The sequence below is a fragment of the Megalops cyprinoides genome, chromosome 16 (genome assembly GCF_013368585.1).
Source record: "Megalops cyprinoides isolate fMegCyp1 chromosome 16, fMegCyp1.pri, whole genome shotgun sequence".
NCBI lineage: Eukaryota > Metazoa > Chordata > Actinopteri > Elopiformes > Megalopidae > Megalops > Megalops cyprinoides.
In genome coordinates, this window is record NC_050598.1 from 30,058,781 (window position 1) to 30,084,830 (window position 26,050).

General features: G+C 45.5%; 1 protein-coding gene across 9 annotated transcripts in view; it reads right to left on the bottom strand.

The window, feature by feature from the left end:
• Positions 1 to 4,596: 4,596 nt before the first annotated feature.
• The window catches only part of LOC118790651 (EH domain-binding protein 1-like protein 1), a 48,222-nt gene continuing 26,768 nt past the window's right edge, over positions 4,597 to 26,050 (bottom strand). For 7 of the 9 annotated variants that reach the window (XM_036547638.1, XM_036547639.1, XM_036547637.1 and 4 more), the window contains 16 exons: positions 23,062 to 23,514; positions 18,909 to 21,719; positions 18,045 to 18,461; positions 16,967 to 17,581; positions 14,660 to 16,399; positions 13,800 to 13,902; positions 12,872 to 13,044; positions 12,636 to 12,684; positions 11,589 to 12,170; positions 11,148 to 11,217; positions 10,203 to 10,261; positions 9,005 to 9,116; positions 8,299 to 8,398; positions 7,803 to 7,876; positions 5,862 to 5,976; positions 4,597 to 4,763 (listed from right to left, as the gene is read on the bottom strand). In XM_036547638.1, the coding sequence (XP_036403531.1) occupies positions 4,676 to 4,763; positions 5,862 to 5,976; positions 7,803 to 7,876; positions 8,299 to 8,398; positions 9,005 to 9,116; positions 10,203 to 10,261; positions 11,148 to 11,217; positions 11,589 to 12,170; positions 12,636 to 12,684; positions 12,872 to 13,044; positions 13,800 to 13,902; positions 14,660 to 16,399; positions 16,967 to 17,581; positions 18,045 to 18,461; positions 18,909 to 21,719; positions 23,062 to 23,514 (7,561 nt within the window). In that variant the 3' untranslated portion in view covers positions 4,597 to 4,675. The remainder of the gene's footprint in view (positions 4,764 to 5,861; positions 5,977 to 7,802; positions 7,877 to 8,298; positions 8,399 to 9,004; positions 9,117 to 10,202; positions 10,262 to 11,147; positions 11,218 to 11,588; positions 12,171 to 12,635; positions 12,685 to 12,871; positions 13,045 to 13,799; positions 13,903 to 14,659; positions 16,400 to 16,966; positions 17,582 to 18,044; positions 18,462 to 18,908; positions 21,720 to 23,061; positions 23,515 to 26,050) is intronic. The other 2 variants (XM_036547641.1, XM_036547645.1) reach the window with 2 other exon arrangements.

Genomic DNA, 26,050 nt, shown 5'->3' on the forward strand with positions numbered 1-26,050 from the left:
GTAAGTTCCTATTTTTCAAAGAAAACTAACACTCAGCAACATTATGATGGGTTGGGTGGTGGCGGTTCCAGGTTATCACTTGAAAAAATTCCCAGAGCTTTATTTGGTACAGAAAACAGACAAGGCCATCTTGCTGTGGCCTTGTGCTCCTCACTGTCCAGCTCCCACTGCCCCTCCACAGTATCTTAAATTTGTTAGTCTTCTATTAATTGGGTCCCCCATGATGTCAGCTATGTCTGACATCTTTTCTTTCCCCCCTAAAGGCGTTCCCCTTTCCTAAATTTCATTCCCTCTCTTCTTCACCTCACCAGTGCTGGAATGATCTGCCTGCATCTGAACTTCACGTTGTCTTAACACTTCTTACTGTCTCTGAGTCCTGAGTCCTGTTTAAACTATGCTATCTGTCTGCATTTACTTTTCAGTTTTGTTTTTTTTTTCTGATTATCTCCTTCGCTTTTCAGGTTTTAAATGTATGCTGTCCAGGGTTCTTTTTAAGCTGGATATCGCGTTGGATATCGCTGTTCATCAGGGAGGGTATGACAAATATGTGTAATTATCTGTGGAGGAATCTTCCTCCAGTTTCAGTTGTGTACTTTTGTTTCCTGTGCTGACTCAGCATGCAGTGGGAATAAAGGACAGTACAAGCGCACGAGTGCGTGCAAGCGAAACTGCACAGTCCCATGGTGCGTATGCATCCAGTGAAAACATATAGACATATAAATAATTTTATGGCTCCTGGGGCAATAGGATTAACAATGTCCTCTTCTTCAGTCTTTTTCTTCCTCCACCCAACCCCCCCCCCCCCCACCCCCCTCCAATCCAGTCTTGGCACTGAACAGGGCACAGAAACAATTAAAGGGTCGAGGCCTTTGTCTTGTATTTTAATCTGGGGTCAATCCAACAGTAGTTATTCCCCTTTGTATTTCAACTTAGTGCAAAGTGAAAGCATAAGGACTGGATCACAGCACATCACATGTGGACACTTTTGGCGCTTAACACTAACATCGCTAGCTTGTCGCTGACATTGTCACATAGCTGGAGACAGCCTCCCTTTCCAGGTAACCCACTGGCCAGAACAGGAGGGGATGAAAACTGATGGAGGCAACTTTGAACTAGAAGAAGTTTTTACTAATTTCAGTTTGATTTAGACCAGGGGAACTGATTTATATGATCTGCAGGAATGTGGCAGTCAGGACATGCCAGAAGGTGGGGGCGTTACTGGTCACTGGGAGTAAGCGTAAAGGCTGTTTGTTCCATTTTAAAGATTAAATCACATTTCCTTTTTTGGACAGGGAAAACCACCAACCTCTGTCTGCTATGCTGTGCTACACATAAAAAACTTTCCCCTTCATTGGCAATGTACACATGTTGAGTGTTCTCTTAGGGCTGTGCCCAAGAAGGACACATCTATGATCGCTTAGGGGCAGTGCTTACAGCCAGTGCTTATGGGCAACCCGGGACTTAAGAGGTACAAGCACGAATCACCCTGAGCAGAACCATCAGGATGGTATCTATGAAATAAATTTGTGTTCCAAAAGTGGGTGGATCAGCGACTGTTCCATACACGCCGTACTCACTGATCTGAGGTCAGTGCTGCCAAACAGCACTGCTGAGAGAGTCGAGCTCCTGTGAAGGCCCTGTATGATTCTACAGGTACTGCTCCAAATACAAAACACATCGATAGAATGACTTCCTGTCTCATCAAGGACTTCCTCCCCAGGTCCCCCTCCACTCCACTGTCTTATTTACTGTTTTACAATCTTATTTGGTAGGACACCAAGTGGGCCAACTGTACATCGAACCATTGCAATACTAAAAATATTCCATCATTGAAGCTCCTTCTTGCTTAACCGAAGCCTGCATTGGGATGGAAGTCACTGAGGTGCAAATCAATCGAAAAGTAACCAAAATTGCGAAGTAACCGAAAAAACCCTGCTCTGTACCTGACTTTGCAAGTGGAGCAACTACATGCTGGCTGAAACGTGCAAACTAAAAACACAGCGATCACAGGACTGGCATCTTGATTTAAAGAAACACAACAAAAAGGAACAAAAAACACTGAGGAGCATTGGGTTTAACACTCCCAGAACATTCAAAATGGCTTTATTCCACAAACGTTTTTTATAAACAGAACAAATACACTTTTTAAGGCTTTTTTTTTCCAAATAAACAAGCAAACAAACGGTGTAATAAACTAAACTCCATAACTTAACAGCAATCCTTCCTCTCCCACTGGTAAAGTAAACCGGTACTGTACCACTGTAAAATAACACTATAGTACCGTGAGAGAGAAATGGGATGGGTTCTTAGAGAATCAAACATTTTTCAAAAATTCTAAAAAAATCATCAAACACCAAACGGAAACACCCACTCTCAATCAATCTGTTGTTTCAGTTCACGAAATCAGAGTAAGATTTTGTATTAAAAATGAAGTCTGTTGGATGTCCTTGGCTTGTCCCAGCACAAGGCCATCAGAGAAAAGCACACGGATTGGAGAGAGAGTATTCCTGTACTTTCGTCACGTATGCAGTCATTGCCAAAAATACATCTATTCAGGCTACATCAAGGTTCCCAGAACTGAGACATGTCCTGAAACCATCTGACCACTCCAACCACGGGGTGACACTGATGTAGATCATTATTAGGCTTTATGTCTGAGATGACTCACCTACTGTTATGCTTACTTAAGCACTTTTTCTGATTTACGCTAAGTCACTGTGTGGTTGGCTGTTCTGTGCCAATGCTCCTATATTGTTCTTACTGATTCCATGATATGCATTTAATATTCAGTATCTTGCCGTAATGGCCTAGTAAATCTAAAAACTAGTATAAGAGTTAGTCACCATTTTCAAAGGGGTAATTTTACCCTTACCACAAACTTTCAATCCTACATTTGTGACCACAACCTCCTTAATCTCTTTTTTGTTTCGGTCACATTATTGTCATTAATTCACACCAAGAATGAGGAACTTGGAGAAAAGGTCTTTTGGTTTTGGCAGTATTGTATGTAACAATAAATGACTGGGAAGGGATCCTAACCTACAGAACGATCTAGGGTTTAGATCTCACACACTAAAAACACACACTAAAAACACCAAACTCAGGGAAAAGTGTTTCTCTGGTCATATCATACATTTCAACACATTTCCTCAGTTTCAGAATTTAATGTCAAGCTTTTATTGACAGCTCCAAGACTGTCTCAGTAAGGCAAAGTACCGATCATTTTCAGAGAATATTTGCGTGGCTTTACACAGGGACTGAGCCCATGGAGAGCACGATTCTGAGGTAAGATTTCTGCATTCTGTTTCTCTGCAGTGACTCCTGGGTACCTGATAATATAAATCACAGGGAGAGCAAAGGAGAATTTCATAGCCTAACTACAGCAAGGAAAATATAATAAACCTGTCCAATCCTCCCTGAATGTTTCTCAAATCAATGAGGAATCATAGGAAAGGAAGGGGCTAAAAACCAGTGACTGTGACACATTTCTCCTATACCCTTCTCTGAAAACAGTCCTGGAAATGCTGACCATCAATGAAACTGGTTTAGTCTCACTGTGGAGTTTTTGACTTTACTGATTGACTTGAAGGCTTTTTTTCTATGCCAGGGTAAACCAGCAGAGTTCACTCAAGAGGTTACCCAAAAGAGTACCATGTAGCAGATCCATTTAATAAATAGAAAATAAATAAAGAAAATAAGTTAAGAAAGCTCACTTTTCATCCAAACAGTTGGGCGATAGCTTATAACGCCATCTTTTCCTTTTCATCGGATGGGAGGTCAGCGTTTCAAAGTAAGTGCCGTCTATCATGGTGGCCGGACTCTGTCAGCGTCACATGATCTTTTTTCATGCACGCTATTGGACAGAGAGCTATGTAAGTATGAAATACACTCAATCCTCAACACACATCAGCATACATGTCAGTTCACATCCTCGTATGAGGCAAGTTTTCAAAGACAAAGTTTTGGCACAGAAGTGTCTGCTTGGTGTGAATGGAGAGGCAGGGACTATGGCTGAAGAAGAGAGTAGTGTGTATGTGCGCTGTTGAGTGGGGAACCCTGTAGCCATAACAAATCACTCCACACCCTGGATCTGACAAACTTGAAACGCCGGCCCACCAGGGCCGAATGAGGGAATGAACAGAACAATGTTGTAACAGATCATTTCAGAACAGTCAATGGTTTTGTACCAGCCGAAAGACCTCCACGCACAAGACCTCAACGTGCAGGTCAGGCCCGTAGTTTGGTTTAAGCGTCTTGACGGAGTGACACCACACCCCTCCAGCCCTTGGGAACACACATTCAGGGTGTGAAAGTCACTGGCAGTCACACGTATGGGGGCACTAAGAGGAAGGACTGTGGAAGAAGTCATGGGTGTGTGTGAATGTGTGTGCGGGTGTGTGCGTGCCTGGGTGTGTGTGAACGTGTGTGTGAGTGTGTGTGTGTGTGTGTGTGAGCGTGTGTGTGTGTGTGTGTGTGTGTGTGTGTGTGTGTGTGTGTGTGTGTGTGTGTGAGCGTGTGTGTGTGTGTATGTGTGTGTGCGTGTGTGTGCATGCATGTGTGTGTGTGAACGTGTGTGTGTGTGCGTGTGTGTGCGTGCATGTGTGTGTGTGAACGTGTGTGTGTGTGCATGTGTGTGAGCGTGTGTGTGTGTGTCAGTGTGCATGGTCTCTTCCCCTCACTGCAGTGAACACTTCTCTTTGCGGCTGTATTTCTTGCGTCTCTGCTCCAGACCCTGCTCCAGCCTCTCGTCTTCCTCCAGGGCCCTGTACACACAGCACAGAGACACAGTCTGTCACTGAACCACAGCACAGAGACACAGTCTGTCACTGAACTACAGCACAGCACAGAGACACAGTCTGTCACTGAACCACAGCACAGAGACACAGTCTGTCACTGAACCACAGCACAGCACAGAGACACAGTCTGTCACTGAACCACAGCACAGAGACACAGTCTGTCACTGAACCACAGCACAGCACAGAGACACAGTCTGTCACTGAACCACAGACAGCACAAAGACACAGTCTGTCACAGAACCACAGCACAGCACAGAGACACAGTATGTCACAGAACCACAGCACAGCACAGAGACGCAGTCTGTTACGCTAGCCCATGACATGCCTCAGGGTTCAATTCCACTTCCTGATAGGGTCTGAATGTGTGGAGTTTCGTCCTTCACTGTTATTTCATCAACCAGACTTGCTGGCATCTCCCTTGTCACTTAAGCAAAACATCCTGCCTCTGGTTTGTGGATAAAATCTAGTGTAAAGGTCAGTGGATACTCTGTTCACTGGAGTGGTCTCAAAATGTCAGTCTGTGTCATACAAGCACCACTGTAAAATTACTGGAGCTTTTAAAAACAGAGCTTTGTTTTAGTTAAATGGGTACCTATTCATTTTGAGTTATAAAGATATTGTCACTCAGCCTGCTCCCCAACTGTATCTAATGTTATTTGTTCACATCCCAATTCACTTGAATAAATTGCTTTGGTTGATTAGTTGATTAATTGCCTTGATTGCTTTTGAGTATTTAGACTGATTTGGAGTTTGACTTGCTGTTTGATTGCTGTAGTTGGACTTGGGTCTTGTAATTTACTTTCAATACCTACACTTGTGGAGGTGACAAGTTCATACAGGGGAGTGACTGATAACCGTGGTGTGTATTGTCGTACCGCTACAGGATGAACTCTAGACACAGCTGCCGTTGCTATAAGGAGCTTATTTGACAATTCAGTCAATTTCAATGGTAGCTAGGGCACTGGAGCTAACGCAGACACAGCATGTAAGATATTATTGCGCACTCGGCCTGCACGTGTCTCTGATCTCTGCGCCACCTGCGTGCGGGACGGCCGCGTCTCTCACCCTCTCTCCTTGGCGTCCATGTCCCGCACCAGCTCGTCTCTCTGGTTGACCAGTGACACCAGCTCCTGCAGCAGGAGCTGCTCCCTGTGCTGGTGGGCCTGGGTCTTCTTCCAGTCTGCGGCAGTGAGCGAGGGAGGGAGGAGGAGGAGGAGGAGGAAGAGAGGAGCAGGGGAGGACAGAACGAGATGGAGGAGGGACAGAGAATGTGACAGTAGGAGGATAGAGAAAGGGAGAAAACAAGGACAGAGTCACAGGAAGGAAGGAGAGAGAAGGTGGAGAAAAGGCAGAGAGAGAGAGAGAGACGGAGAGAGAGACAGAGAGAGAGAGAGAGAGAGAGGGAGAGAGAAGGTGGGGGGAAAGGCAGAGAGAGAGAGAGCGAGAGAGAGGGAGAGAGAAGGTGGGGGAAAAGGCAGAGAGAGAGAGAGCGAGAGAGAGAGAGAGAGAAGGTGGGGGAAAAGGCAGAGAGAGAGACAGAGGGAGAGAGACAGAGAGAGAGAGAGGGAGAGAGAGAGAGAGAGAGGGAACACAATGACATTATGGAACTGAAGAGATGGAATTTGCTTCTCAATGGGGGTTATTTCATCAGTGTGATGCAGAGACCTTCAGTGTGCAGGGTTTGTTTAAGGTGCACAAATTCAGGTGGATTGGATATTATAATACAAGTAAAGTTATAAGTTGTACTATAGCTTACATGTCAGTGAAATCTAAAATGACTTTTTTTTACCTAATAAACCTAAACCTACCTACAATGCCATTTTTCACTTTTAAATCAGCCTCAAAATGAATCTATCCCAGAAGCCTACGTGAGTCCAGACCTCTGTAGGGAAATGGCCAAAGGTGGTGGGTTTTATTGTGAAGGGTTAATTTAAACACGAATTATTTTTTTTTCTAATTTATTAACCTCAGTGAAAGCCAGCTGCTTTCTATTGTTCTGGGTACTGTTTTCAGTGGGTAGTTATCGTTCAAGCACTAGGATCTCAGAATAAATACGACACACCAATCACTACCGAAGACAAGAGCGTGCAGAATGATGTCACTGCACAAATCCTATGACTGTGGTTATTGGGTAACTTCCTCCACAGTCTGCAGGGTAGGTAGATTATGATTATGATTATGATTTTCCTTCCTGTAAAGCCTTAAGCGAAACTAAGGGGGCAAGGCAATCTATTGCAAAGATTTTACACGTACGGATTCCTAAAATATCTTTACGTCATCAGTTCTCTAAAGGAGTTTGGGACTTTCCCAGAAACACTAGGACCAAAAAGTTGTGTGAACGCCACACTGGAAAAACTAGAACTAGAAGAAAGGGGGTGGGTTTCCACTTATTATAGTGATTGGGAATGACTGAGTGACTAGACTGAGACAGTAAAATAACAGGAAAAAATATATCAAAACATTACAATTATTCACAGCTGCAGAACTAAGCCACTGTCATTACAGTGTGAAAATCATTACATGCTTAGTTTACAACTTCACGGTTGCACAGTTTACAGTGTCATCACTTTATTATACTTCCTGGTACTCCTCTGTACCTTATTGAAAATCAGAAAACATACAGCTTGTCCCATTAAAAAATTATATGACGTTTCCTAAAAATATACTGTATATTGTATTTCAACCTTCCCTGAGGTGAACTCTTAAGCCACCATGAACCTTGAAATAAACTTATATCACAACACACCCATTCAGAGTCATGCTTGCTCATGATTGTAGAAAGGACCGAGGCAAATGGCGCTACCCTTCAAATATGCTAATAACTTGGCCCGCCCCTACCATGGACCAGTACGCCAAGGCTATGGCACATTGCTGTTGAAAAGATACGGAAAAGCAAGGCTAGCAGTCACATCCTAAAGTTTTCAGTTGGAGTTTGCAGTCAGTGACAGAGAGTGACAGGGCAGATGCATGATGGGACAGTCATGTGACGTGTGCAGGAAGCCTGACCTTCCACAGCCATCATGGCTCGCAGCTCTCGGGTCAACAACTCGAACCTCCTCTCCAGGTCCTTCTCTTCCTGCCTGCAGGGGGCAGCAGGGAGCAGCCATTAGAGAGAGAGAGAGCGAGAGAGAGAGATATCAAAGATATCAAAGATATCAAATTGTATTGATATCTTTGATATCTTTGTTTATTACTTTAGTCATTATTACTATAACCATAATGTTTTTCTTGCATTTTCATGAGTTTAAATGTTTTTCTGCCAATGCCTATTTGTATACTACTTTGGCAACAGTTACCAAACGTTACATACCAAAAAGCATATTGAATTCAACTGAAGAATAAACTGAGACAGAGATGGACCAGGAAAAGATTTATCAATACACAGAAAAAGAAATAAAGACAGGGACAGAGGGAGAAAGAGAGACAGGCCAGATTGACACTCAGGGACACAGACAGGAAGAGAGAGGAAGAGAACAGAGAGAGAGAGAGAGGGGTGTCGTACAGCAGCTGCAGGTGGTCCTGTCTCCTGATGAGGGCGTTCTTCTTGTTGACCAGAGTGAACCACTCCTGGATTAGCCTCTCCTCCTCCACCCGGTCACTTCCTGCGGGGGCAACACCAACACCATCACAAACCTCATCCCCCGATACAAGGCCGGGGGGGTGCTATGGGGGTGCTTAGGGGCACCCCCAGACAGACCTCAGTGCACCTCCAGTTGTCTCCTTATATCCATGATGTCTACATAGTATTTATTACGTTTTTTTAAGATATGATGTTTTGTGCCCCACCCCCCCCAACACAAACGGAGTTACAACAGTCCAATTACAGTAAACTGGACATCTTCCCGTCAGGGACGTGTTTTAACTCTGTTTCAGCTGTGCTTATGCAACCCCTCTAACTCCCTCCTCCATCCTGCACACCCTCACCCGTCTCCATCAGCTGTCTGAGGGTTAGGGTTAGGGTTAGATAAGCCCTCCTCCATCCCTCACACCCTCACCTGTCTCCATCAGCTGTCTGAGGGTTATGGTTAGGGTTAGATAAGCCCTCCTCCATCCCTCACGCCCTCACCTGTCTCCATCAGCTGTCTGAGGGTTAGGGTTAGGGTTAGATAAGCCCTCCTCCATCCCTCACACCCTCACCTGTCTCCATCAGCTGTCTGAGGGTTAGGGTTAGGGTTAGATAAGCCCTCCTCCATCCCTCACGCCCTCACCTGTCTCCATCAGATGTCTGAGGGTTCTCTCCACCACATCTGCTCTGCTGTCGATTTGCCTTTGCTCGTTCTCCAGGGCTTGCATCTCATTCAGCACATACTGGCTGGTGTCCTGCAGACACACACACACAGAGACACACACACACACATATACATACACACAGACACACACGCACACGCACACACACACACGCACGCACACACACACACACACACACACACACGCACACACACACACACACGCACATACACACACATACACGCACACACACACACACACACACACACACACACAGATACATACATACACACAGACACACACGCACACGCACACGCACACACACACACGCACACACACACACACACACACACGCACATACACATAGATACACATACATACACAAACACACACACACGCACGCACACACGCACGCACAAGCACACATAACATTACATTACATTACTGTCATTTAGCAGACTCTTCTCCAGAGTGCCTTACATTTATACAGCTGGATATTTACTAAGGCAACTGGGTTAAAGACCTTGCGACTGTGGATTAAGTACAAGAGCATTTCCCAGCAGGGAATCTAACCAGCAACCTTTCAGTGACCCCAAGCCTTCTTCACTGAACATATGCACCTTAGCAGTCTGTCCCAAAGGTCATTACACACACACACACAAACGCACAGCACATACAGGCGTGCGTGCAAAAACACAGACATACAGACCACAGGCACGCAGAGACATGTATACAGATACACAGGAAAAAAGACACACAGACAGACTGCAGACAGACAAACCACAGACACACAGCCGGATGGACAGATGGTGGAACACAAATGCACAGGCACACAGAGAAGGGGGTATACAAGACTGACACACAGACTCACAGGGGACACAGCCACATTACGACATTAACACACAAGCAGCGTAATTCACGGTATTTTACAATATATTCCCATCACAGTCCAAAGTAGGCCAAGCACGGACTGGAGGTTCAAGGGAAACAGGAAGAGAAACTGCAATAGCCAGTTTCCGTGGTGATTTCTTGCATCAGTCAGGAAAAATAAAATACAGAAGTGACTTATAAGTAACAACAGTTGCTTCGGCCGCCAACATGGGAGCCAACTCACAAGGGAGGAGCACAAGGGTGACGCCTGTGTTGACAGGGCACCATGGAGCCGGACCCAAAACTGACCTGGTTCTCTTCCTCTGGTTGCATGCCCTCCTCTCCGGGGACAGTGGCTTCCTCCTTGCCTGCAAGGCATTGCATGAAAACACAACAGTACTGTTTAAAACGTTTAAAAAGTTCTGTCTGAGAAAGTAAAGCGAGATGTTGCTACTGTATTATGGGCTAGGTTTTCACATCGGTTTTGAAGGAGTTAATGCAGGGGAAAAGGCAATAAGTATGTTCTGCGTATTCTTAAAAGGAGCCAAGAAGAGAATGTCATTGGGAATAATGGTGCTATGAGTGAACACTTTTCAGGTCAGGTTTGTGCATTTACACTGCGTTCCAACTGTATTCCTACGTCAGCATAAGTAAAAATAAAGTACATCACGGTGATGTTGAAAAAAAAGAAACACACACTGGAGTCATTCACACGCCTGCATCTCCAGCTACCTCTAACACTTCTCACTGGTTATATTCTGCCCGCATTCGGAGGCGTAAGGGGGAACTGCGCTTTCTCAGACTGCAAGAAGTGGAGCAAAAGTGAGCATGACCACAGCCGCCTGGGAGTCTGATGTCCCTGGTTTATCTGATCAACTATCAAAACCCAGAGATGTCAAACTCCCAGGGGGATGTCGTCCTGCTTAGTCTTGCTCCAACATCTGTTCTCAGTTCCACGGTCAGCCCAATAATTACAGTGTTTCTACGAATTTTTCTAATTGATAAATCATGTTTTAAAATTCTGTCGGTGTCTGCACTCAGCAAATACTTTATTATGAATAAATTGCAATAAAATACACAAGTGTCAAAGCAATACAAACTATTGACAAATTATATAGTGGGGGCATAAGTATAGTTTAATGACAAAAAACACACACATAAACACATACACAGCTCTCTAGGAACTGAGTTTGTTGCCCGTGGGATAAAGCGTATGTAAGTACATCACAAGACCCTCCTCACACTTCCTCCTACCTGACTCCTGGCCTTCTCTTGTGGCTGCTGACTCATCATTTGCCCCACTATCCATTTGTCCCAAAGCAGCCTGTGAGGACATAGTACACAATAGTTTATCTACAACAGAGGTGGGACAATCTGATATACTGGAGGTACAGAGAAGGATAAAACAGGAGAGAGAGGGCAAGGTTCAGTGTGGTGCATTAAGAAAGGAATGTGTTGCAGCAAAGTCAAAGTATCAATTACAGATACAAACACAAACATTTAAAATGTCTGATCAAAATGCATTCTGAATGTGAGCAAAATTCTGAACATTGTATGATGCTAGGAATTACATTTCACACAGAAATGTGTGAAAGGGGCCTCTGTAAAACTGTTGAGCTAAAGATGTGCGGAGATCATGGAGACAGAAAGGGGAGTGAAAGAGAAGGAAACAGCAGAGACAGGGCGGTGCGCTACCTCTGTGCTACTCTGGGGGGCGCTCTGCTGCTCAGGCGTTTCCGCTTCCTCCATAGACTCGCCCTTCAGTTTCGACCGTCGCTTCTTCACCAGGTCGGCGTCCTTCACGCGGGCGAAGATGGATTTGCCGGTGGAGGAGTGGGTCCTGGGCGGGGCGACAGGGGTCGGTCCTTCTCCCGGCCCTCCTGGCTGGCTCGCCACCCCGCTCGCGCCGTCCTGCGCTCTCTGTACCCGTTTGGTTCGAGGGGGCGGCACCAGGTCCCCGTTGGACTTGGCGTCGCCCTCCGGTTCCCTCTCCGCCAGTCTACCGTTGGTCTCCAGGGAGATGCCCCCCGCCTGCAGCCTCTGGGCGCAGTACTGGACGGCGTCGGCGTCAGCACTCTCCCGGGGCTCCCCGACGGCGTAGCTGGACTGGCTACTGTTCTGCTCGATCTGCAGCACACTCAGCTGCTGCCCGGTGAAATGGGTGCGGATCTGGTTCAGGTAGGTCATCACGATCAGCCGGTCCGGCACCTTCAGCAGCACCATGTCAGACGGCTCCAGCAGCCGGGAGATGCCCAGCTCGGCGAAGCCGTCGAAGGCCTGGGGGGAGGGAGGGGGAGGGAGGGCGGGAAACAATCACAAATTTTGGCAGCTATTTCAGGACTCTCTAAGATACGCTCGCCATAGTGGTAAAAAAACTAGGCCTCCACCCTATGAAGCAGGCCCGGCACTATGGGGATGTTTAGGGGTGCACTGCACTGCACTACATAGTATTTATGACTTTTTGTGCACCCCCATGGGTTACAGTTGCAATCCTCTGTATTTTCTCCTGGTGCCGAGCCTGCTATGAAGTCTATAAATCCCACACCCAGAACATTATGAGCTGAAATACCAATGAAGCATGCTGCATATGAGTCAGTAAATATACCTTAAAAGACTGATTCAACAATCACCCGAAAAAGCTGAGACGACTTCATAATAACATGATGCTGCTGACCACGGCTGAGGACAGTGAAAATATTAATAACAATACTGATACTGATATTTCATGCAGAGTTTAATCACCTTCTTGTTGTTGAACTTGATGTTGTATGGGTCCAGCATTTCATAGTTTCTAGGAAGAAAAAAAGAAATCAGAAAGAAATTAAGTTATACGTTGCTAGACAGCACTCATTAAAATGTATCTTTCACCTTCTTCTGCTCAGATGAGTTAAAAGGATTAAATCAGAAGTTTTTTCTGAGGCGGTCACCATTTTGTAATGATGCAATGGTATTTGCACAGCACGAGTGGAGGTACTTACACCTTGTCGGGGCAGAAGTGGTGCAGAATGGCACAGAAGGCCAGACCGTTGCGCCAGGAGGTGGTAAAATTTGTTATTTTTACCCCCTTGTGATCTTTTGTGACCTCTTGACACCACTCCAGCAAAGACTGAGAGGAACTGACCAGGTCAGGGGTGGACACAGGGCTTGGCGCCTTAGGAGAAAAAAGGGACGAGAGATAGATTCACTTCCTTTCTGATTGAATGACACAACCTAAGCTCAAAGCAGAAATCCCTAACGAATGGAAAAAGAAGCTTTTCTTTGCCTCCCAAAGCACTCTTGCTCTCTGACATTATGATTGCTTAAGACACTCCTATCCAGAGAGAATTACATACAGTACAACTTTTATATGTTATCCATTGATACAGCTGAAGCAAGTCATCTTGAGTGCCTTGCTCAAGGTTACAATAAGGGTGCTCCAGCAAGTAATCAAACCAGCAACCTTTGAGTTACAAGCCTTGTAACTTAACACTATACAACACTGCTGCCTTTCAAAAAACTGAAATAATATAATCAGTGTTATACAAGTTAAAACAAAAACACCTTGATTCTTAATGACTCGTAAGGAATTTTCACTTAAGAGCTTATTTAATTGGTTCCTGATGCAGTCTCTCTAAAAATGTATCCTCCACCAAAATACAGAATCAACAACAGAAGCATGTCCACAAGGGAGCTTCAGTTAACAGTATCTCTGTCAGCTGCTTTGCACCTTGGACAAGTAACTCACTGCTCAAGCCACACCCAAGAAACCTCAGATATTCATCCGGGAATGTGGATTTCCCAACACTCATAGTTCCAACAGGTTCATAGACAAGTTTTTAGCCTCCCCCATTTCAAGTTCACAAACGTCTCTTATTATTGTAATATTCAATTAGGAAATGTATTTAAGTATTACACTGAAATACCCACTGTGGCTGGTGGTGGGGTTTCATCTGGGAATGAGGCGCTCAAGCGTTTCTTCACACGGGGCATAGGGACAGGCACGTCTGGGGACCCCTGCGCCACCTGCTGGCTGTGAGAGGGAAAGCTGAGACTGATGACCGTGCTCTGGTCACATCTTAGGGTCGAGACCTTGATCCAAAAGCAAACCACTGCTTAATGTGAAGGACACTCGATGGTCAGTGTAAGTGTGGATGTTATATTGCACAGCACATTAGACATAACCATCTCCCACACCAGCAATGCATCTTTATCTGAATTTATCTCATCATCAGACTCTTCAACGCTGCCAGTCCTAGATGCCTAGTTTGTACATTCAGAGTAAGTAGCATTGAACTGGTTACAGAAGATTCTTTCAAACACTGTTTCTTTCAAACCACCAGGTTAGACATTATGCATAGCTGGGGAAAGCAAATTCCATTCAATCAAGCTGCACAGTATAAATACATTTCCACATTCATTTTCAACTCAGCTCAATACTTTCAAATTCAATACTGTATACAAGTATTGAGCTGAGTTGTATATGAGTTACTGATGGTTACACATCCACCATTTATTAATAATGACAACAAAATAGGACAACCCCAGTGCATTTGAAATTGTCACTGACTGGTATCATACAATGTTTTCTGTACTCCAATCTACACTGTGGACTGAATGTATCTGTGGATGTAACCATGCAAGTTGTTATCATGTTCCAATTGAAACAAAGCTTTGCAATTTTGCTGAGAAACATTCCCAAAACAACAAAAAAGTATTTCAAACCACAGTTAGTTATTCAGTGATTACAATACACACTGGATGCCCCTGGCTTGGCATCCATAACTTACCCTTCCTCACCCGAAGCACCAGGTGATGTACCCAGAACCACTTCCTCCCATCCTTCCAAATCCACCTCCTCTCCCACAACATCTGCTTCTGCAACTGTCTCCGACTCCTGCTCCTCACCGGCCCTTCCCTCTGTGACAGAGACCGACAGGCTCGCACCCTGGTCTTGAGGCAGGACAGTGGGTCCCCACTGCTGGTCACTAACTTCCACACCAGCAGCTGCAACCGGCAATGGAGAGCCTTCACTGCCTGCCTCGGGGCAGCTCAAATTTTCTCCCACATCCGTGGCTGAGTCTGACAATGTCAGACTGTCTTGAGTGACTTGAGTCTCACCCTGATTAATCTCCGAGGCAGTCACTGATTTACTTTCATACTTCAGAGATGAAGGCATGACCGCGGGAGGAGGGAGCTGGCCACCAGCTTCCTCCAGACCCTTCTCCTGGACTCCCAATTCAACGGCATAGTCAGACAAAGTCAAACCTTCATTAGCAGCTAGGAAATGGACCACTGCCTGGTTAGCAGATTGTTCATTGCCAGGTTGTAAGGGCGGTTTAGTATCAATGTCACCTGCTGGGGATGGTGGAGGTGGACATATAGTCGGGGTGTCGTCTTGGAATGAGGCGCTAAGCCGTTTCTTCACACGAGGCATGGGGACTGGCGGCTCCTGTCTGGGCTGCCGCATCTTTACCTCCATGCTCTTTGCGGTGGCATCCTCCTCTGTCCCCTCCCCTTCTGTCTGGAGCTCAACAGAAGTTCTCTGCTGCTCATCCATCTCCAGCTTCCCTTCAGCGGCACCCACATCTGCAGTGTCCCCAACTTTGGACAGCTCCTCTGGACTAAGCTTGCCCTTCTTACTGCGTCGTGGTGGAACCACTACATTGGCGGCTGGGACGTGATCGACAGACTGGCTCATGCTGTCTGCAGTGGCATCCTGTTGGGGCACTTTCTTCTTGCTGCGTCGAGGTGGTACCAGTTCTTGCGGTTTTGGAGTGGGGACCGACTCCTGAGAGGGAGGTTGTGTGTCGTCCTGGTGGGGCCACAGGTGAGTCTCAGAGACACCTGACGGAGAAGCCGGGGGGCTGCTTTGGGGCGGGGTATCACCTATGAAGCAACCGCTCAGGCGTTTCTTCACTCGTGGCATTGGAACTGGCACACCAGAGGGCTCCTGTTTCGCTTTTCGCATCTTCACCAAAGGCACACTTTCCTCGGCAGAGGGCTTTAGGTCATCAGCTGAAAGCTCCTGGCCAGAACTACAAGCCTCAAGTGACGGTGCTTGAGACAGGGGCTCCTTGCTATCCTTATTCAACATCTCAGAGACACCCTCATTCACAGTATCCCTGGCTTCAAATGGTCCCTCAGTGGAAGCACTAATCTTCTTACTACGCCGAGGTGGAACCAGTTTTTTAGAATCCAGAGCAGGGACTGATTCCTGGTTTGTGTCATCTGCTGCAGCTTCTCGGGGGGATGTCTCAGGAAGGTCGTTCTTCTTTTTGGTACGCTGGGGTGGGACTGGTTCTTTCTCCTCCTGACTCACAGCTTCTGACACTACAGCTGGAGGGACATTTTTGTACTTGCTGCGCCGGGGTGGGACAATTATGGTAGCTTCTGGGGCTGTCAAATTGGCACTATCTGATGGCGTTTCCTGTTGTTGAAGTTCACCATGTTCTGGAGCTTTCTCATCCACCTGGGTGCTGACATTCTGTGGATTTGATAGCTGTGTCTCGGCAGTTAAAGCCCCAGGGCTGAAGGACAGGGATATGGAATGAATTCTCAGTATCACATTCCTCTATGTACATTACAGGACAATTCATGCTTTAATGGACAGGTGCTTTAATGAGCAGCACAACAGTGTTAGAACATCATCACTTCTGCACAGTGTTTAAATGTTGTGTTAGGACAGCCAAGGCAGCATAACATGTCGACCAGTGTAAAATAGCAGCAACATTCCACAAATGAGAATTCACCCAAAAGTGACACTCACCTAAGGCTTCCCTAGCATTGCGTTTTGCATTACACCGAGAGAGACATATTAATTCCCCTCATTCTTCAGGCGAGACAGAAGCACACACACTGAATCGGTGAATACCTCTGTTGCATCTCCACTAACATGACCGCCGTTAAAACAACAAGCAGCTTCAAACCTTCACACACAGAAGTTCATCCTTTGCATAACCACTCCAACTAACAGAAAAAGTCAAAACAAAAAATAATGCATTACAACCAAACTTCATGTTTGTGGCAGAATGTAAATATTTTGTCAAACCATGCAGCTGAGTTGTGCATAGCAATATCAGCCCTCAGACACTCACCCCATGTCCAGGTGAGATGATGCTGATATTACTGTTTCCTCCTCACCCATCCTAAAATCAATATCCACTGTGGAATCCCTCGATCCTGCCATGGAATCTGACTCCTCCCCGTCTCTGGTTTCTTTCTCTTTCTGAAAGCGGCGGTCAAAAATGAGAGGGGCCTCCTCATCGTCTGTGTCCCTGCATTCATCCTCTGATATTTCATCGAGGTCTGCTGCAGTCAGCGGTGGCCATTTTTTCATACAGCCCTGGGTTCCACCCTCAGCAAATCCACCTTCCTTTTCTTGGTCTGGGGATGGAGGTGGGGAATAATCTTCCTCCTGTCTCCTTTCACCTCTCAGTAGGCTCCTCATGTAAGGCTCGGCAGTTGCAGAGAGCTCCATTTCATCTTCACCGACACCCTCACCATGCTGAGTTGGTTCTGCCCCAGACGGCTCCTGGCTAAGTGTAGGAGACTCCTCAGGAGGGCCACCAGGGTTTTCAGATGTTGGAATTTCAGGTTCAGGGGACAGAGGTGATTGGCTGACCTTTAGCTCTCCCAAGGTGGTGTCTTTAGGATTGTCTGTGCCATTATCTGGGCCAGAAGACTGTAACATCGAGGCCACCGTCTCATAGCTGACAGACAAGGATGCTTAAGTCAGAAATCATAAATGAACTTATTCAAACCTTAAATCAGATAAATCAGAGTGAATAAGCTATCCTTTCATTTCCTCTGAGTGTTTCCAATCGATAGAACTTGCCATTATCACTTCAACAATCTGTCTGCATTCCACAAAGAAAGTTTTGAACCAAATTGTGAACTTAGAGTTTTTTCATCACACCATGCTGGGTCTAAAAAGTAAATTCCATCACTTAACATGCAAAAACTCACTGAACTTACACAGTACTAGTGACAAAATAACCACAATTTCTATTCATAAACTTCCAAAGACACACTTTGAAATTTAGACCTAATGTAAGTTGATTAAGTTAACATAGTAAAGTTAACATAATAAAGTGGAATACTGTGAGAAAAAAAATTATGCATAGGCACGCTCAAACAGAGCTGGGAAGAGTGTTATTTCCAGCTTGCACTCACCCTCTGTGAAAAACCCCCACTATTGCCCCCATTATGCCAACAGAAGCCACTTCCTCTTCCTCCTTCTGCTTCTCCTCCTCCTCCTCCTCCTCAGCTTCAAAGCTCTCCACCTCCACCACCTCCCATTCTGAGGTTAGTTCTGATGCCTGTTCACTGGCTCTTTCTTCTGGAACAAACCACTGAGTCTCTGCTTGAGTGGGACCAGCAGTGAAGGGGGAAGACTGCAGACCGTCACCTCTCTCCTGATCAGATCCAGCCCACGTACACAGTGGGCTTGCTTCGTGGTAGGAACTCTGAGCCTGAGTGAATGGCTCAATTTTGAAACTGCTGAGAAACTCTGGAGGAATGTCAAATAGGTCCACGTCTTTTGCAGTTCCACCCACCTGCTGGACTCCTGCTGTGGGCCGGTTGGTGAATCTGACAGGAATGGACATTGAACAGGGAGTATCTTCACAACTAAGGCCGCTGTTACATACATACAACACTATCATCAAGTCCACATGAGAAGGCTGCATGCGAAGATGCTTCTGTCAATCAAAACCGAAACATCTGGATAAAACACAACCAGGTAGGTGAAATAATAAATGCTTGACTCTGCAGGGTTGCAGGTCATAGGGTTGGGAACCTGGAAAAGCATGACCAGGACTGGCAAACATGCAGACTACTGGGAAAACTGGGACTGGGAAAATAAGCAATGGAAAAAGCTGTTAGAGAGACTGAGTATGCTCCAATGGCTAAGCCAGGGATTCAGGGAATCATCAAACCAAATGAACGTGAAACAGACACACATCTTGGCGTGCTTGATAGGCTCTGTTCACTCTCACTGCAAGCCATGCGGTGACCCCAAGGTCTTCATGAACTTACCCCCTATTGAGGGAACCTTCATCTGGTGATACCATGGCCACACTCTCCCTCTCCATATCGCTCAGAGGTCTAGAAGGAAAGCCTGGCATGCTGGCTTCTCTTGGGCAAGATGGTGCCAGAGCCATCATACTTTTCAGAATTTCATCATATTCATCTGATCTCTCCATGCCTGATAGTAAGATCTTGGTGGGCAGTTTCTTTGATGATTTCTCTGCTATTGGCTTGTTGTGCAGTTTCCATTCCTCTACTTTTATCTCCTCTGATTTCATCTGTTGTATAGAAGGAATGCCTGCTATTCTGCTAACTCTTGGACATGATGACAACAGAGAGGCCATAGTCTGTTGCACTTCTATGCTAGCCACTCTGTGTTGTGGTACAGAGGGGAAACCAGGGATTCTGGCTACACATGGGCAGGATGGCACCAGAGATGACATATCTTTAATAATGTCACTGTCGTAATAGGCTTGGTTCAGAGATGGGACAAGTGCTAGCCTCTCCTTCTGCCTCTTCTGCCACAGCGGCTCCTGGTCTACTATCCACTCTTCCAATGAAGCCTCCTCAGTGTTACGGGCGTTTGTGGAGGGGAACCCAGGGACGCTCGCAACCCTTGAGCAAGACGGCAAGAGATTCACCATACTTTCATAGTGACTGATGGGTTTAGGTAGAGGAGCGGATGGGAAGCCAGGCATAATAGCCTCTCTTGGGCATGATGGTACTAGAGCCCACATATTTTCCAGCAAGTCTTTGTCTTTGTGTGACATCTCTTGAGTTGTAGAGGGAAGCACTTGCCTCTCCTTCTCAGGCTTCTCCCAAAATGGCCTCTTGTCCACTGACCACTTTTCTACCAGGGCGTCTTCAGTGTAGAGCGGATGTATGGAAGGGAACCCAGGCACACTAGCAAATCTTGAGCAAGTTGGCCGAAAATTCACCATACTGTGCACATTCTCCACTTGGACATCCACAGCCTTTGGTCGTGGTGCAGACGGGAAACCAGGAATACTGGCTACACATGGGCAGGATGGCGCCAGATGTGCCATATGTTTAATCATCTTTTTGCTTTCAGTTAATCTAGCTAAGGATGGACAAAGAACTAGGATCAGCCCTTGCTTCTCCTTCTCAGGCTTCTCCCAAAATGGCTTCCCATGCACCTGCCATTTTTCTGCCTCAGTCTCTTTACTTGGTAAATTCAGGGATGGAAATCCAGGAACACTGGCAATTCTTGGACAAGATGGCAGAATATTAACTATACTCTGAGCCCTTTTCTCCTGGACATCTGTTGCTTTGGGTCGTGGTGCAGATGGAAAACCTGGGATCCTGGCCACCTGAGGGCATGATGGCACCAAAGCAGACATAGTTTTCAACATTTCGTTATCTTTGAGTGATCTGTCAGGTGTTAGAGAAGAAAGCATGTGTCTCTTTTTCTCAGGCTTCTCCCACAATGGTTTGTTATCTACTTGCCAGTCTTCTACCTGGGCCTCTCCAGTACTGAGTGTCTGTGTTGATGCAAACCCAGGCACGCTGGCAACTCTTGGGCAGGATGGCAGAATATTAACCATACTTTGAGCCTTCTCTACATGGACATCTGCTTTTTTGGGCTGTGGTGCGGACGGAAAGCCAGGGATCCTGGCCTCTTGGGGGCATGACCGAACCAGCGCCACCATGCTTTTCAGCATTTCATTGTCTTTTTGCAGTGTCTCAAGGCTTACAGAAGATAGCGTTAGTCCCTTCTTCATAGGTTTCTCCCACAATGGTTTCTTAGCCATTTGCAAGTCTTCCACATAAGTATCACCTATGGCTCGAATTTGCGTAGATGGGAATCCAGGTGCACTAGCAACTCTTGGGCAAGATGAAACAATATTTACCATATTATGAGCCTTCTGTGCCTGGACATCCGCTCCTTTGGACAGTGGTGCAGATGGAAATCCAGGGATTCTAGCTGCTCGAGGGCAAGATGGCAACAGAGCTGTCATACTTTTCATAACTTCTTCGTTTTTGTATGATCTTTCAAGGCCTGTACAAGAAAGCAAATGTCTCTTCCTGTCTGCCTTCATCCACAGTGGTCTCCTATCTACTCGCCATTCTTTCACATGTGTGTCCTCTATGTTTGGGATCTGTGTAGATGGAAATCCGGGTGTGCTAGCAACTCTTGGGCAAGTCGGAAGAATACTGACCATATCGAGAACCTTCTGGGCCTGGGTATGTCCTGCTGTGGGTAATGGGGCTGATGGGAAGCCAGGAACACGAGCCACTCTTGGACAAGTTGGCACAAGAGCAGACATTGTTTTCCTAATCTCCAGGTCTTTGGGTGATCTCTCAGGTGTTAGAGGAGAAAGCATGTGTCTTTTCTTGTCAGACCTCTTCCACAGTGGGTTCTTATCTGGTTGCCATTCTTTCACCTCAGGCTCCCCCGTACTAAGCATCTGTGTTGATGCAAAACCAGGCACGCTGGAAACCCTTGGGCAAGATGGCAGAATATTAACCATACTTTGAGGTTTCTGTACCTGGACATCTGCTTTTTTTGGCTGTGGTGCAGATGGAAAGCCAGGGATGCTTGTTACCCGAGGGCAAGTGGGAACCAGAGCCACCATTCTTCTGAGCATTTCTTCACCTTTTTGAGACCTCTCCAAGGCTGGAGAGGATTGTAAGGTCAGTTTTGGCCTCTTTCTATGTGACTTTTCCAAAAGTGGCCTCTTGTCCACTGGCCAACCTTCTACCATGGCACCCTCAATTTTAGACACCTCCATGGACGTGAACCCAGGGATACTTGATACTCTTGGGCAAGTTGGCAGCAGAGTAGCCATACTTTCAGGTCTGAGGGATAGGAACAATTTCTGTCAGAGGCAATGTGGTGTCTCTCTCTCTCTCACACACACACACACACACACACACACACACACACACACACACACACACACACACACACACACACTCACTCACTCACTCACTCACTCACTCACACACACACACACACACACACACACACACACACACGCTAAACTAAACCAGAGCTTGCCACTTGAACAGACCCCTATGAAATGTATCAATGGCACAAATCAGTACTGAACAATCAATCCTATTTATATGAATTTTCATCAGAAATATTATAGTTTATGTCTACTTCTGTAGAATGACATCATTTTCCTGGCTTCCTAATTGGATTGTCTGCCCTGAAAATGGATGTACATGAGTCTAATCCCTAGTCTAACACCAAAAACCACAAATTATAAATGCTTCTAGCTTTTCATATCAGCACAAATAAAATTTGGGTGTTGCCCCTTACACTGCCTGAAATACTCTGCCATATTGTTTTGTTAACATATGTCAGTGAAAACAGATTATATGTCAGAGAAGGCTGCAAACCCTTGCCCTTTGAGTCACCAAGGCAGGAAAGTTATTCTCTTATGAACCCATTATTAGCTTATCTGATCAGCAGTTTCACTTCCTAATCTATTTTTACCACCATTAGATTTACGGAAGAAGACAAATGCTAGAACCATTGCCATAAAAACACAATGATTTAAAGACTATATAAAAGGACTAAACCACTCCTGTGGAAAACCACCTGGATGTAACATAAATTCTACCAACCCAAATACAATAGCATGTTTTATGGTGCAAGATAATGAACAGGGACCTTAGGAATGTTGCTCAAAAATGGAAAATTCTCAGTTTTATGACCTTCAACAGGAAATGCTGTATTTTTTACTTGAAAAGGAAATTGCGTTTTTCTGTTTCTGCATGTGAAACTAATTCGTGAGATCCCTGGTTATAAGCCTGACATGGTTATGCATCATTGCAACCATACCAGGGATTTTAAGGTGGAAAGACTGTCTACAGAGCAGGATTTGAAAAGCGGAAAAGCAGAGGGTGCGGGATTATATGGCCTCAATGCTTTTTAAGCTTCAAATTATTATCAAGAATTAAAATGACATGATAGAAATGGACACACAAGTCAACGTTAGTCATATAAGATAAGGTACTGATAACATGAAATCAAGCAGCACACCATCAAGCATAGAAATCAAATTGCATAAAAAACATCACAAAAAATCAATACGTTCCACATCTGAGGTGCTGAGCTTCCTACACTGGAAATACAGACTGTAGCCATGCAGGGTGGCACTGCTGAATGCTGAGTTCCATAAACTCTTACCCCCTTTCCTCGTATTTCCACACAGGCTCCACCATGCCAGTGCACATCTCCACCTGTCTCATTATGGCAACTGTCTCCGCCTTTGTGACCTCTGACCCAGAGTGAGGTGTTAGGTTTTCCACCTTAGTTTCCTCCATCAAGGCAGCCAAGAGTGGAACCTTATTCGGGCTTGCAGCTTCATTAGTCTGCTGCGTTTCCAACACCTTATCCCCCTTGTCTTTGTCCTCCTTGTTTGAAGCTGTCCCTTTGTCAGGCAACAATGGTAACTCTCCCCAAGACGGGGACTCAAAAGCAGGACTTGTCAGGGTCTCAGTTTCAAACACATGTGGCCGAGGGGTACGGGGGCGTTGGGGAACCTCAGGGATTCTTGTGACTTTATCTACAATTCCTTCTGCTTGCTCTTCAGCTAGAAACAGAGGAACGGACCCAGAGGGGTCAGCCACAGATTGGGGGCTGAAGGAGATGACAGGAAAAAAGGACAATGTGTGAGGTAACAGTTAGAATATGAGTAAGTAGTTGAACTAAGTATGACAAAAACAAGAAGTATAAGTGTGTCAGATGTGTGTGTGTGTGTGTGTGCATGTGTGCATGTGTGTAAGAAGCTGTGTATAGTGGCGTAAAGGCATTTAAAAGGGCAGTAGCTCAGCATTATGAGCAGAGGCGTTTTCAGAGTGTGACAAAATACTGCCATTCTAACTCATCTTGCTGGTACAGTCAAGAAATAATGGCATTTTTGCGGACATTGATTCTGCAGTGCATGTGCTGGAAAATAAGCATTGAAAGGCGGAACTGTATAGGCTCTCCAGTGCATAAAGTGAACGTATTGCCCCTGCAATCTTTTTTAATGATCTACAGGGATGCTTTATTCAGCAATGCACTATAATCTATATGTACATGTAATACACATATATTGTCAACATACAATTCATGAAGCCATAATTACGTTTTAAGACCACAGTAACTATATTTGATATGTTGCCTATTAAGTGTCTTAACAATTCAGAATTATTCTTTGGAAAATTATGATTTTTCTCCATCTCAATCAAATGATATGCAATTTATAGGGAGCTTGATATCCAATCCAAGAATTCCAGATCTTAGAACACGTGTCACTACAGTGATGTGTGTGAATAGAGTACACTAAAAGGCATAAAATGGAAAAAGTTTAGACTATGTGAGAGAAAGAAAGAGTATCTCAGGTGGAATTAAAGTATTTCCATTGCCCTGATGGAAGCCCAGCACCTTCACTGCCAAATCCTTTTTTTTTTTTTGAAAAGCCATGCTGCATGAGAGCAGTGTACACTCTCACACTTACCCCTTTTCGAGAGCACCCCCAGCTGGGTCCTCTGAATGTGCCCAAAAACCTGAATCAGGATATTTATAAATGTCTCTTTCTTCCAGGGTAGCCCATGATGGGCTTTCAGTCTGCGACAGTGTAGCACCATTAGCAAAGTGCTGATGTTTGGGTTTGATTTTGCCTTTATCACTTCTCTCCTGAGAGTAACACATTTCCTCGGCTAATGGAGACTTGTTGCCTTTGTGAGGTTGTTGTTGCTGAGTTGGGAAGTCCTGAGAAAGGCTACAAAATAGCTGGGCATTTCTGGAGGGGAAGCCAGGAACTCTGGCTTCTGCTGGGCAAGATGGAAGCAGACACATCATACTCTTCCTAATTTCTTTGCTGACATCTGATCTGTCCAGGGGGAAGTTTAGCTGCAGAGTGTACAGTGAAGCTTTCTTCAGTGGCTTTATCCACAATGGCCTCTTGTCTGTCAGCCAGTCTTCTCTGGCATCCTCTTCTGACTTTGCTGATTTAACAGATGGGAAGCCATTCACTCTAGCCACATGTGGACAAGATGGCATTAGAGCAACCATAAATAGACTCTCCTCTACCTGGCCCGTCTTTGACCAAAGCATGGCTGTGGATGGGAATCCAGGGATTCTTGCCACACAAGGGCAAGCTGGAACCATATTTGGCATGCTTTTCATAACCCCTTCATCTTTATATGGTCTATCGAGAAAGAGGATCATTGCTAATCCTTCCTTTACTGGCTTTTCCCACAATGTCTTCTTGTGCACCTTCCACTCTTCCACTTGAGCCTGCTCAGTACTAGGCACATTTGTGGACGGGAAACCAAGGACACTTGCTACTCTTGGGCAAGATGGAAGAAGGTTCACCATACCTGCTGTATTCCCCAACTGGGCCTCTGCTTTGTAGCATGGGGCAGATGGGAAACCAGGAATTCTACTTTTTCTTGGGCAGGATAGAACAAGAGCAATCATACTTTTGCCATGTTCTTTGGTTTCATCTGATGGCACAAGTGCTGGAAAAGACAGCAGGCCAAACAGTGAACTCTCCTTCTCTGGTTTCTCCCAGAATGGCTTCTTGTGCACAAGCCACTCTTCCACCTGACCCTCCTTAATTTTCATAGATGGGAACCCAGGAAAGCTGGAAACACTTGGACAAGAATGCAATAAATTTACCATGCTGTGGGCCTCCTCTGCCTTAGGCCATAGTTTAGATGGGAAGCCTGGAATACTAGCTACTCTTGGGCAACATGGTAACAGATTTGTCATACTTTTGATGATTTCATCATCTTCATATAATCTTCCCAGCAGTGACATAGTTTGTAAGGTCATATCTAGCTTCTTTTTCTCTGGTCTTTCCCACAATGCCTTTCTGTTCATTAGCCACTCTTCTACATGGTCATCCTCGATATTTACAGACTGAAAACCCCAAACTCTGGCATGTCTTGGGCAAGATGGAAGGAGATTCACCATACCTATTGTTTCCTTCATCCAGCCATTTGCTGCTTTAAGATGAGGTGCAGATGGAAAACCAGGGATACTAGCTACTTGTGGGCAAGATGGTACCAGAGCCACCATACCTTTCAGTGTTTCTCTGTCTTTGTGATATTCCTCCAGCATTAGAGTAGAAACCACTACTCTCTTCTTGTTTCCCTTCTTCCATAGTGGCTTCTTTTCTAACTGC